The sequence below is a fragment of the Fundulus heteroclitus genome, chromosome 10 (genome assembly GCF_011125445.2).
Source record: "Fundulus heteroclitus isolate FHET01 chromosome 10, MU-UCD_Fhet_4.1, whole genome shotgun sequence".
NCBI lineage: Eukaryota > Metazoa > Chordata > Actinopteri > Cyprinodontiformes > Fundulidae > Fundulus > Fundulus heteroclitus.
In genome coordinates this window covers 27,744,798-27,756,620 of record NC_046370.1, presented here as the reverse complement: position 1 = coordinate 27,756,620, position 11,823 = coordinate 27,744,798, and the positions used below count along the sequence as shown (strand labels likewise).

Here is an 11,823-nt window from a genome sequence, read left to right as displayed (position 1 = left end):
GCACATTTGCTAGTTGTGCAGGAAGCTTCACTGCTTCATCAACTGGGCCTGACTCAAAGATGTACTGTTGTATCATTGTGTTTGCATCCATTTTCACATGTGTAAAGTGCAAGTGTACACATTGATTTGGGGGGCTCCCCCCCCCCCAAATCAGCCACAGTTTTTGTGCACAAAATTGAGGCGGGATCTCATTATCTGGGAATGATTTTGTGCCGAAAAATGCAATGAAAATTTATATATAGCATAAAGACATATTCAAAATGTTTAAAAAGAAGTACAACAGGTTACCTGTAACAGTGTGCCAGTGTTTTGTACTATAAGACATCTGAAATAATTGGAAAAGCACTTACTGTTGCTTCACTTTTCCATATTTTTCTCTCTCATGGATTTTTATGAAAATAAGTGTGTCAAAGTACATGCTGTTGATTGATGTTTTTATATATAGAAAATGTTGGTAGTTGTGAACTTGCATGCATTTAATAAACCTGAGAGAGAAAAAAGAAACTTAAGCTTAATTTGCATCTTGTGCCATCTTTAAGTGTTTACCTTCTCTAGATTAGCATTAGCATTAGCTTCTGCTTCATCATACATCAGCCCAGCTCTGGTTCTACTCTGCTTGGGGGGGCCTGCAACATCCTTTACCATAAGAATCTTTTAAACTTTGACAAACATTACAAGGGTTTAATGCTGGTTTGGCATTTGCTTTGTTTAGCTATCTGTACAGGACTCTGCATGAATGAAATTGTTATCAATGACAAAACCTGAAAAAAATTCCAGAGATTCATCAGGGTGTTGTTCCAGGAACAGAAGAGGAAGTCCAACACTTCATGCTGTAGTTTTCTCTCTGGTTGCAGAGGACTGATCAGTCTTTCCAGAAGTGTTTCTTATGTTTGCTTCACGTTTAGGACAACGCAAGAAGACAGATTTTTGTTAATTCCACAATCAAATAGTTGAGACTGCCTGTGCTGCCTGATGAAGAAAGTTAAGTGTGTGGTAGTGGGGGATGGGTAAGTGACTTTTTTATTCCCCTTCTAACTTATAGATCAACATAAAATGAGCTGTATTTAACCAGTGCCTGAATAAGTTTTTTTTCCTTATACTGAGAAATAAAATTAAGCTAATTTGTTTTTAATGCAAAGCCCAAACATGGCAAAGCAAAATGTTCTCAAATCAAATGACCACAAATATGCAGACATTGGTTTAAAACACAATTTCTTGTCATTCTTAGGCAGTAAAAGTGTTTGTTCTGATATTGTATTAACATAAAAGAGTAACACTAAGAATGAAAATGTTAAAAGAAATTAATTCTAGGTTATTTTCTCATGTAAAGAATTTATTTTTCATCATGTAGTACAGTCATGGTAAAACAGGTTTTCCCACTTTCTGGAAGTTATGCTAAGGCTGCCAGGCAGCTGCTTAGCCCCAGTTACCTTCCCTTTTACCGGGACATCAGTCCAGCTGTAATCTGGTTATTTTCATCAGTCCTTTGAGAAATTTGTGAACAAACCAACTCAAAGAAAAAGTCAACAACTGCTAATTGAAATCCTTTAATTTAACCAAAATCACCTTCAGTGGGTTCTACTTCAGTCTTGGATCTCTGGCATTGGAGCTCGAAGGTGCTGCAGTACCTGAGCTGTTTCTGAGACTGTGGTCTTCTTGACAGAAATCTCAGAAGTTCTTCCTGGACCAAGCTGGAGTCATTCTTTCAGTTTGGTCTTAATTTTCAACCCATTTCCTCCGGGATCCCTTTTTATTTCTTGAGATTCTTTTCTGCTGTCTTTTCTACTATGTCCACCATCACACGTCTACCCAGGACATTTTATTTGGTGTTCTGGATCTGGACGTCCTACAGGATCTGAGCCCTGCCATTCTAAACTTTGCATTACTCCCCACTTGACTGTCAAATTTCTAGCCTACGAACCTTTATGTATTAAATAAAGGGAATTAATAAAATTAGACCTCTCTGAGAGCTGCAGGATTGTAAAAACGCTGACCATTCGGCCACGAATGGCAGGGATTGGTCAGAGAATTGGTTCTGCTCATGCCGTCCTCTGTCTCTCGAGTTCCAGGGGAATCACCTTATCTATTGGTTGTCCCACATACCAGTCATTGTGATGCGCTTATGTGACGCCAATGTGCGTGCACGTTCCTTGCTAGTCTCCACTAGTTCACTGTGTACTTTGAAAATGGCTGAGAGTCACAAGAAGCAAACTGTCTGACAAGTTTGTAAGAAGATGAGGAAGGCTTCAGAATAAATAAATAAAACTTGATTGTATTTGGAAGATTTTTTTCATGTGATCTGAGTGCGCAGTTATTCAAAAAGGGACTTAGGCATTTATTTAATTGCTGGTTCTACCTTTATGGGGACATTCCATGCTTTGAAAACCTTCCTTCTCACTATTGAAATCATTCAGGTGTGGTTTAAATAAAGGGGAACAACAATGATTTGTCTGAATTCCTCATTGTTGTTGCCCCACAGCTCCTCTTGTGCCCCTGTTCTGAGATGCATTTGAGAGCACCTCGTTTTGGTGCGGTCTCTTTAAATGCACATGAGGCACTTCACACCCCGCTCCCCACCAGATAACACAGAGTTCCACTCCACCCCGTTCGGACACTTTTTTAAGATGCTGGGGAAAGGTGTAATGAATTTTGTAGGTTAATACACCCAAGGACCAAACATTTTGACTTGCCCACGTGTAGCTTTGGCATCCTTCAGTTTGGACAGCAAAATCGTGTTGTTCGGACAACAAAAATAATAATGGCAGAGTCACGGAATTGGGTAGCCGGAAGTCCATGACCTTGTATAGAAGCTTTGAAGCAAATACTGTGACGTTATTGTTGAAAAAACCTATTGAGAATAGAAAAAAACTGAAAGATTTAAAAAATACGGCCCCAAAAAGAATATAAAGATATCTACGCGCCACCTGGAGAAACTACATTCAACTTTTCTGCACTCCTAGAGACTTCAAGTACACAATATATATTTAGGGGGCCGACGAAGTAGATTTTGCAATATGTTCCCCTTTAAGTGTCCTTCAAGGGGACATAAATGATGACACAGATGTCTCTAAAACTGAATTCTGAATGAAATGACTTTGGGTCATACAAAATCAAAACAAACTTAACTCACCTTTAACATTGTATTCTGTCACTGTTAAACTAGTGCCATACAAATGTACCCCCAGTTCTTCAGAATAAAAGCTCTTCCTATTTGATGAATTCTGAAATGACTTGCTATCAACTAGTTTTCTTTAAACATACTTGGATATTGATATTTAGTGTGGAGTAAATATGATTCAATTTACTATTCAGGCATTCAGAAGAAGTAGCTCTATATTACATAAATCTGTCACATATTGTGATTTTTTTTCTCTTCTCTGTTCCATTCAGGGCTGTGGGTAAAACATGTCTTCTCATCAGCTACACCACCAATGCCTTCCCTGGAGAATACATCCCTACAGTGTAAGTCCCACACAGTGCAAATAGTGCCAACTATTGACCAGATGTGGACATATTCTACTGCAATGTTAGGTCAGACTAGTTTAACAAGGCAGTCTGCAGATTAACGCAATTAACAAGAATTTAATTTCTTTAGTGTTTTTTAAATTGTGGTGAAACACCAATTCAAACATAAGTTGGTTTATTTTGAAAACTAGCTCCTAACTTTTTTTCCTTCAGTTCGGTTATTATTCTGCCAATGTGATAAGTCCCACACGGTAGAACCTGTTCTGGTCATTCTGGATGACAAATGCTAATGTTTAGCTCTTTCCTTGCAGGTTTGACAACTACGCTGCAAATACGACAGTGGATGGGATACTTGTGAACCTGAATCTGTGGGACACAGCAGGGCAGGAGGACTATGAAAGGCTCAGACCTATGTCTTATCCTCAGACGGTGGGTTTCTATAAGAGTGCACAAATGCATAGACAAACAAATATATAAGGTGTTTCTAAAACTATTATTGTTTTCTTCCCTCTTAGGACGTGTTTCTGGTTTGCTTTTCTGTGGTCAATCCAGCTTCCTTTGAAAATGTCCGTGCCAAGGTAAGAGAAACCTGGTTTAATAGTTGAGTGGTATGGGAGGGGGACAAAGGATAAAATTTACTGTGAAACAGTAATTTGATTTGTTTTATCAAAAAGTTGGAGATTAGCCTAAATATATGGAAATATGTTTGGGATTGACCTAACAATGCAGCAGCATAAAGATTCTGCACCTATATTTCAATACTGTGAGTGATGGCCTCTGTTCTCCCCCTGCAGTGGTATCTGGAGGTCAGACACCACTGCCCCAAGACACCAATAATCCTGGTGGGCACCAAGTTGGACCTGAGGGATGATAAGGACACGGTTGAAAAGCTGAAGGAGAAGAAACTCTCTCCCATCACTTGTCCACAGGGCTTTGCCATGGCTAAGAATATAAGTCAGTTTTTGCTTCACACATGCTCAGATGTATTTTTATTATATTATTCTTATAGTTTTATAAAGGGTGGCTCACACAGCTCACACGTGCCATGATACCACACATGGCCACTACTGCAGCAGCATTTACACAACTGAGACTCAGACTTTGGATCAATAATCTTTTAATAACAGTACTAATCTTGTGCTATGCTACCTGCACTGTACTTATCTCAGCATGCTGGTCCTTGACTCAATGTACCTTCTAATTAATTATTTACATCCTTGGAAATAAATAAAAAGAGATAGGAATTTCACAGCAAAATAACATACCCTGTACCAATGCAGTAGAACACTGTAAATTCCAATTCACAAGCACCATTCAAAATGGGAGAGCAGTAGAAGTGACCCACAATCCAGAGACATTACACCACTTGATGTTCCACAAAATCAAATTCATTTGATCATGTTTAGACCTCTGTAACACACGGCTGTGGCAGCAGCGTTATTGGAAACAAAGAAAACAGTCCAAGATCTTGTGATGACCGCTGACTCACAAAAGTTACAAGTGACTTTAAAGAAAAACAATCCCAAAGTTGCTGATAATAAGCGCACTAAATGCAACACTGAAGCTCCCATGGACGCTCCTCATGGATGGTAAGAAGTTCTAAAGCTGCTGAGAAAAAGCCAAATAAACGTCGCCTACCTGCCCAGATGCTGCAGTCGCTGGTTTCAGGTCTGGACGTTCAGGTGTTGGCTCTTTATGACCGAGGAAATGTAAAGACCACATTTAGGTGTCTTTGGTCAGATTCCACAGTAAACTCTTGGTTACAAGCTCGTATCCACCACTGACATTTCTCTGCAATCCCTCAGGGGTTTGGAAAATCAATAGAAAAAAACCCTCTTCATTTAATCACAATTATATCACTAGTCACTCCAGCAGATACCAACGCAGCAGTCATGTTTTGTTGTTGCCATATTATTGTCTATTGAGGCAATATTAAAGACAGATCTGTTCTGTATTTGACTGCTTGTACAACTGCATGATGGCCACGACGCATATGTCTAAAATTAGTAATTTGATGTCATTTGAGGAATGCTCTATTCAGACAGTCTAGCCTTTACACGCTGTCCCCGCCCTTACCTTAGCATATGATCAGTGGCCTAGCAACCAAAACACTATAAAGGCACAGCTTTGATGCCAAAAAATGGACCGGAAGGCTGATCCCACTGTCTCCACTAATTAACTTTACATTATTTTTATTTTCCCCTATACATATGGCTTCATGTTGCTTTACTACTGCTACTATTATTATTACTGTGAATGCAGTAGGCACTATTTAGCTTCTTCTGGAATCGATGGCTATATCTTTTTGTACTTTTAACTCTTCAACTTTTTAAAATATTCAGCTTTTTCTGCAAATTTTCAGCTTTTTTTCTCCCATAGGAAATGAATGTAATTCACAGAAATTCTGCTCATTTCAGCTGCTTTTTGACTTTTTGCTTCAGCCTACTTTCAGCTAGAAACGTCATTCAACTTTTAAAATGTAGTAATATCTTTTGGCTATTATGGTATGTTTCAGCTTTTTCATATCTTTCACCATTTTTGTATAGTACGTCTTTAAAATAATTTTGGCTTTTCAAGAAATTCAGCAAATAACATGCGTTGCTATGGTCGTCAAGGAGGCTCTTTTAGAGTGCGCACTCTAGAAATTCAACAAATTCTTCTTCTCCGAACAACTTCTTCTCACTCGCTCAATTTTCACCCTATCCACATAAATTATACATCAAAACGTAGGAATTTTTGTCTGGATTCGGAAAATGTAACCATCATTGGTGTGGGATTTATAGATTTTTCGCAAATCACCTCAGAGCGACACTAACCCGAAACCTTCCCCATTCATTTCCTATGGAGCGGTTTTCAAAAATGACGTCTGAAAATCCAAAACATCACATGTTTTCGCATCGTCGCTACTCCTAAACCGTTTCATGTACAGGCATGAGACTTTCACACATTCATGTCCAGACCCTTCTGGCACTCACAAAAAAGGAATTTTGTCGATAAATGTTACGGTTTTGCCGCAGGAACAATTTGTTCGGGATTACCGTTTTGGGAAAATGCTAAAACAGGATCAGACTTCCATCCCCCCAAATGAGGCACTTTTCTACATCGTCGCTACTCCTAAACCGTTTTATGTACAGGCATGAGACTTTCACACATTCATGTCCAGACCCTTCTGGCACTCACAAAAAAAGAATTTTGTCGATAGCTGTTACGGTTTTGCCGCAGGAACAATTTGTTCGGGAGTAGCGAATGTGCAACATCCTGAAAACACTTTGGAGCTTCATTCTTCCACATCATCCACTTTTTTACATCGTCGCTGTGCCTACACCGATTTTTGTACAAACATAAAAATGAGCTCCATAGTCCTCAAAAGTGTGCTGATACTCACAGTGAAAGAATTATTTTGATATCTCTTATGCTTTTTCAGCCAGAGCGATTTGTTCGGGAACCTTTTTAGAGGATTTCTGAAATTCCTTAAAAATCCCCTTTATATCATAATTTTTTACGCCTTTATTAAACTTTTTCCAGTAAAAACCGATAGCAAGTCTTCTTTCCCTATCCGTTACGAACTAAAGGCAGAAAAAAATTACGTCTCCACCATTTACGGATCAGGAGATATGGACCGTTGTTCGAGGCAAAGTTCTCCATTATAACCCAATGAGACAGAGTCTGAGCAAAGTCTCTGCACTTCGGTAGACTGGCCCGCTGCAGGTGTGAGTGAGTTTCCATGACGACGGAACTCTGAGGGCCAGAGGGAGAAGCTCCATTCGGATAGAATGGCAACTTTCAACGCTCACTGCAGTTGCTGTGATTAATGTAGCAATCTGAAATTCGTACAGTCACTTCCTCTTGACATTTTAAAATTTTCAAGTGACTTTCAGCGATATGTCACTTTTCTGACCCATTTTGGATTTCACATGCTTTTCTATTGGGCCTTTGCTTCCAACAGGACCTGGCATGATGCCCAGACACGACCCAATTGGCCAATACAGCACCACCCACCTGTGGGAAATGGCGCTACTGACCATTTTGGTCAAATGTTGAGTTCTGGGCCCAGATGTGGTGAGGCTGAGTTGCTAGAGGAGGCCAATCTGACCCATGAACTTTGGTGACCTTTGGTGACATTAAGTATTGGCACCCCTTTTTGAGGCACTTCCCAGTACAGGATTTGGACCAAACTGACAGAGTACAATCACCCGGTGATACTGAACACAACCATGTTAGCGGCTAACGGTTAGCATGTTGCTAATCGGAAGTAGCTCTAGGAAGCTCGGACAAACTTCTGCTTTACAGAGTCTGTACCTCCTTTATACAGAATGCTCCACAATAAATTTGGGCCTCGTCACGTAAAGCATCTCCAAGTTAGGAGGTGTCAAACATCCAATGCTTTTCAATGGGGGCGAAACCCCTTATACTCCTAAAAATGCAGGCCCACATATGGCTACAGTATATTCAAGTTTGAAATTCTACTTCTGCTTTGTTAAACGATTCAGTGATTAGAATGAGTTAGGAAATGTTTGTTGCCTTTCCCTCAGTTTTTTCTTCTTCTAATCATTCAGCTATTGTTCTTTCATGTTCAAATTCTTCAACTTTTTCAAATTCTTCAACTTTTTCAACTTCCTCAACTTTTTCAACTTCTTCAATGGTTTTCTTCAAACATCTTCTGCATCTTTTGCTCAATCATTCAGCTATCTGCATTCACAGTGCATTTTCGCAGGAAATGCAAATTTTTCTAATTATTATTATTATTATTATTATTATTTCATTTTACTCTCATTCATTAATCTGCCTTTTGAAATGTTCAAATAAATGTATCTTCATATATTTATCTAGCAACTTTAATAACTTAAACCCTAACCCTAATATCTGACCAAAGCTTAAATAATTTTATTTGTAAAGAGTAATAATAATAATAAAATAAGCAAATATTAACAGTAGATATCCTCAATGCATGACTCCTGCTTTTAACTTATTTATACTTTATAAATCAAGCGATATGTCAATGCAATGAGCAGACATTTGAGATTTACACAGCTAAATTATTGCCTAAAAACTTTAAAAAAGTTACTTTGATGCCACAGAAAGTGTAATATATCCATCTTTATTCACAGCTTTTCACTCTTCTACACCATTGCTGTTTTCATTTAAAGAATTCTCTTCAACCCACAATGAATCATGGGATAGGATTAGCCACAAATGATACACTGAACCCATCCTTCAAATCAGAGAAAAGAAGTTTGTTGGCTGCATTTGAAGGAGTCCTAGAAGGGTCTTGAATTTAGACAGGCCTCATCACCGTGCTGTGACCTAATCAGCCTACAAATACGGCCTTCGAAGGAAGTAGCACCTGAATTTGGACTCACACGTAGACTGTTGCCAAAACAACACTGGTGAACTCTGGGTAAATAATATGGATGAAAACTCACTGCTAACACTTCAATATCCGAGCTGCAGAAATGAAACTTCACAGTAACATGTCTTGGATGACACCATCTGTTGTTCACAAGAACCACCAACTCACAACCATCTTTAAATCGTTGTCGGCACGTATGATCGGGGAAGCCTGGCACAAAGAAACTGGAGTTGTGGAAACACATAATATGGCATTACCAATATTCTGACTGGGTCCTTGGTAGGGCAAGGAGTTCATCCAACTTGTTTCACAAAAATCTCACATTACCCATAATGACTGATGGAAGAGATGGCTTAAATCTCCTTCTCTCTCTTCTTGCTCCCGCTCTGCATCCTTGGCACCTCTTTCTCAACTCATCTGAGATTTGGTGATTTAGTTGAATTATTATTTCAGCTTTTGAGATGTAAATCAGCTGATCTGGTTGTAAAAAAAAAAAAAAAAAAAAAAAAAAGAAACAGTTTCTATCATTGATTGAGGTCTCGAGATCAGTCTTGGTCTCGGCCTTGGAATGTGATGCCTCGGTCTTGGGCTTGGCCTTGTATCGTTGGGTATCGAGAAGTGTGGTCGAGGCCGGTTAGAGACCCTGTACAACAACTCCCTTTGATCTGCGCCGCAAATGCGTTTCACAAGAAGAAAAAGCAAACAAACTGAATGGACGTGTCCCTCCAGATCCATAGCGAACCAGATCTGTTCCCCCACATTGTGCCCACATAAAGCGAGAATCAACATTGCCCGCACAACCCACGATTATTGCTCTGTTAGTCAGACTAATTTACATTGCAGCATGCATTGATGGCAGCACTTCTCTTCCTGCATGGTACAAATACTGTCCGAGGATAACTTTGGCACGACACCCGGTCAGAACTGCCTCTCACCTCTCCCACTCAGGAAGTTGGATTTGTCTCACCAGTTCAACACAGATTGCTGTCTGCTTCTCACGTGAGTTACATGTTTATGTGTACATAAACATGTAACTCACATGTTACATGGCTGAGCCTTTGTTCGTGGGGGTGGGGGTGGGTTAATCAACAGAAGAAATAAAAATGTAAGGGGTTGTTCATAATTTCTTCACAATTTTCAAATTTAATTTATTCACAGAACTTAGATTAAATAAAACCACATGTATAAAACCAACATGCATTGAAAACCAGCGGGTAGAAAAGGATTGAAGCTACCAAGTTTACATTTGAATCAGCTTTGGGTTTTACAGAGAAGTTCTACTGTACCCTGGACATAGTGGATGCACAAATTACTGAGAGTTTTATGCAAACAGGCATTCAAACAATAAAAAACTGGAAAACTCCCTGACCCTCATTGGAAATGTTGCACCAGTTTACAAATATCCTTATTAGTTTATTATGATGATTATTTAATTCCCAGAAGTAGTGTCAGTTGAAGAATGGATAATTTCTAATTCTCCATTTCGTGATTTAAATATTTTTTTGTTGTTGTTGTTTTTTTTAAATAGTATCCCAAAATATACGTCTAATTTTAAAGATTCCGCCTTGGTCTTGGGCTTGGCCTTGGAAATCTGGGTCTTAGTCTTGGTTTCAGTCTCAGAAGAGCTGGTCTTGACTACATCATGGCTATGCATCATAACAAATGGCTAAAAAATAAAATTAAAAAACATCAACAAAAGTCCTTAAAGCAGCACAGCATTTAACACCAGTTGAGAAAACCATCCAAAAAAAGCAACTTTGATCCACAAAAAGAAGGAACTGAAGTTCCTTAAAAAGAAATGCTCACTAAAAACAACATAGCAGGATTCTGAAAAACTGAGTACTCCTTGATTTTATTGCTCAATGAAAAGCAGTAGTATCCATCCTTTAGATTACTGTTGAGAGGTTATGAGGCTGATTTAGGAACAATATTGTAGTTTATTAAACAAATAATTTGAACCATAGTTTGCAAAGAAATGAATTAGCCTCCTAACAATATGAGGAAAGCATTTATGGCGTAGCTGTGATCAGTTGCATCTCCTAATCTGTTTCCTCCCAATGTCTCAGCATTTCTTCTTAACTGCCTCCCTGGTTTGTTCTTCAGGTGCGGTGAAGTACCTGGAGTGCTCGGCTCTGACGCAGTGCGGCATTAAGACGGTGTTTGATGAAGCCATCAGGGCGGTCCTCTGCCCCCAGCCCACTAAAAAGCCAAGGAGGAGGAAGTGCACCGTACTGTGATGAAGACCGATCCACATCAGGAACCAAATATCTTTTCAGTCTGTGTTCTTGCTAACTTAGAAGCAGTATTAGGTCTGAGTTGCATCTGAAAGGACTTTCTAGATCCAAGCAAAGCTATTTGTCTCCCTCTTTTTTATATAAATGGACCCAGATGCTTTTATGGTTGATTACATCTGGTCCTTTCAGATTGACTAATACATTGTACATTTTTAAAAGACCTGAGGACGTGAGGGTAGAAGACACAATTAAAGATTTTATGAAAAATATTCAAATATGTCATTTGCAACGAAGAAACACTACTTGAATGTGGATTTGTCAGATCTTATAGATTGTTACAGAAACAGAAGGAAGGTCCAGCGCTGCATTTTGTCCTGAACACTAAGATTCCTGCTGCCTTAACTCAATTTTACTTTATGCATAAATATTTGTTGCTAGCTGTGATTGGCAGCCTATTTACATTAATTGTTTGTTTAAACTGAGGTGGTTCCAAAAACCCAGAATTCAGATCCTATCCTTTTTTAATATGATGGACTTTTATTCTTCTCCACTTACATCAGCATGTGTAGGATATTATAGCCTCATAAATGACACGACTAACCCTTAAAGACTGACAGGAGTTAAAGGAATATAATTCCTGGACAGCAGTATTTTAGTGAAAATGCAAGGAAGGCAGCCATGTTGCATTCACTCATTTATCTATAAATTTGCTGAATTTTTCATTTAGAAAATGTTTGTGGTCATGAAGGTTCATGGTTTTTGGCACTATGTTTT

At 38.9% G+C, this 11,823-nt stretch overlaps 1 protein-coding gene across 1 annotated transcript; it reads left to right on the top strand.

Annotated features, from left to right (window-relative positions):
• The first annotated feature begins 605 nt into the window (after nucleotides 1–605).
• On the top strand, nucleotides 606–11,213 carry LOC105935604 (ras-related C3 botulinum toxin substrate 1). The gene is made up of 6 exons (XM_012876110.3): nucleotides 606–1,007; nucleotides 3,391–3,462; nucleotides 3,777–3,894; nucleotides 3,981–4,043; nucleotides 4,260–4,419; nucleotides 10,919–11,213. Exons 1-6 carry the CDS (start codon nucleotides 973–975, stop codon nucleotides 11,050–11,052), a joined length of 582 nt encoding a protein of 193 aa, XP_012731564.3. The 5' UTR covers nucleotides 606–972; the 3' UTR covers nucleotides 11,053–11,213.
• Nucleotides 11,214–11,823: the final 610 nt, after the last annotated feature.

Coding starts and splice junctions, on each gene's coding strand:
- LOC105935604 (XM_012876110.3), top strand. CDS start 973: ATGAAGAAAGTTAAGTGTGTGGTAGTGGGGGATGG. Junction 3,463..3,776: donor GGAGAATACATCCCTACAGT/GTAAGTCCCACA, acceptor CTTTCCTTGCAG/GTTTGACAACTACGCTGCAA. Junction 4,044..4,259: donor TTGAAAATGTCCGTGCCAAG/GTAAGAGAAACC, acceptor CTCCCCCTGCAG/TGGTATCTGGAGGTCAGACA.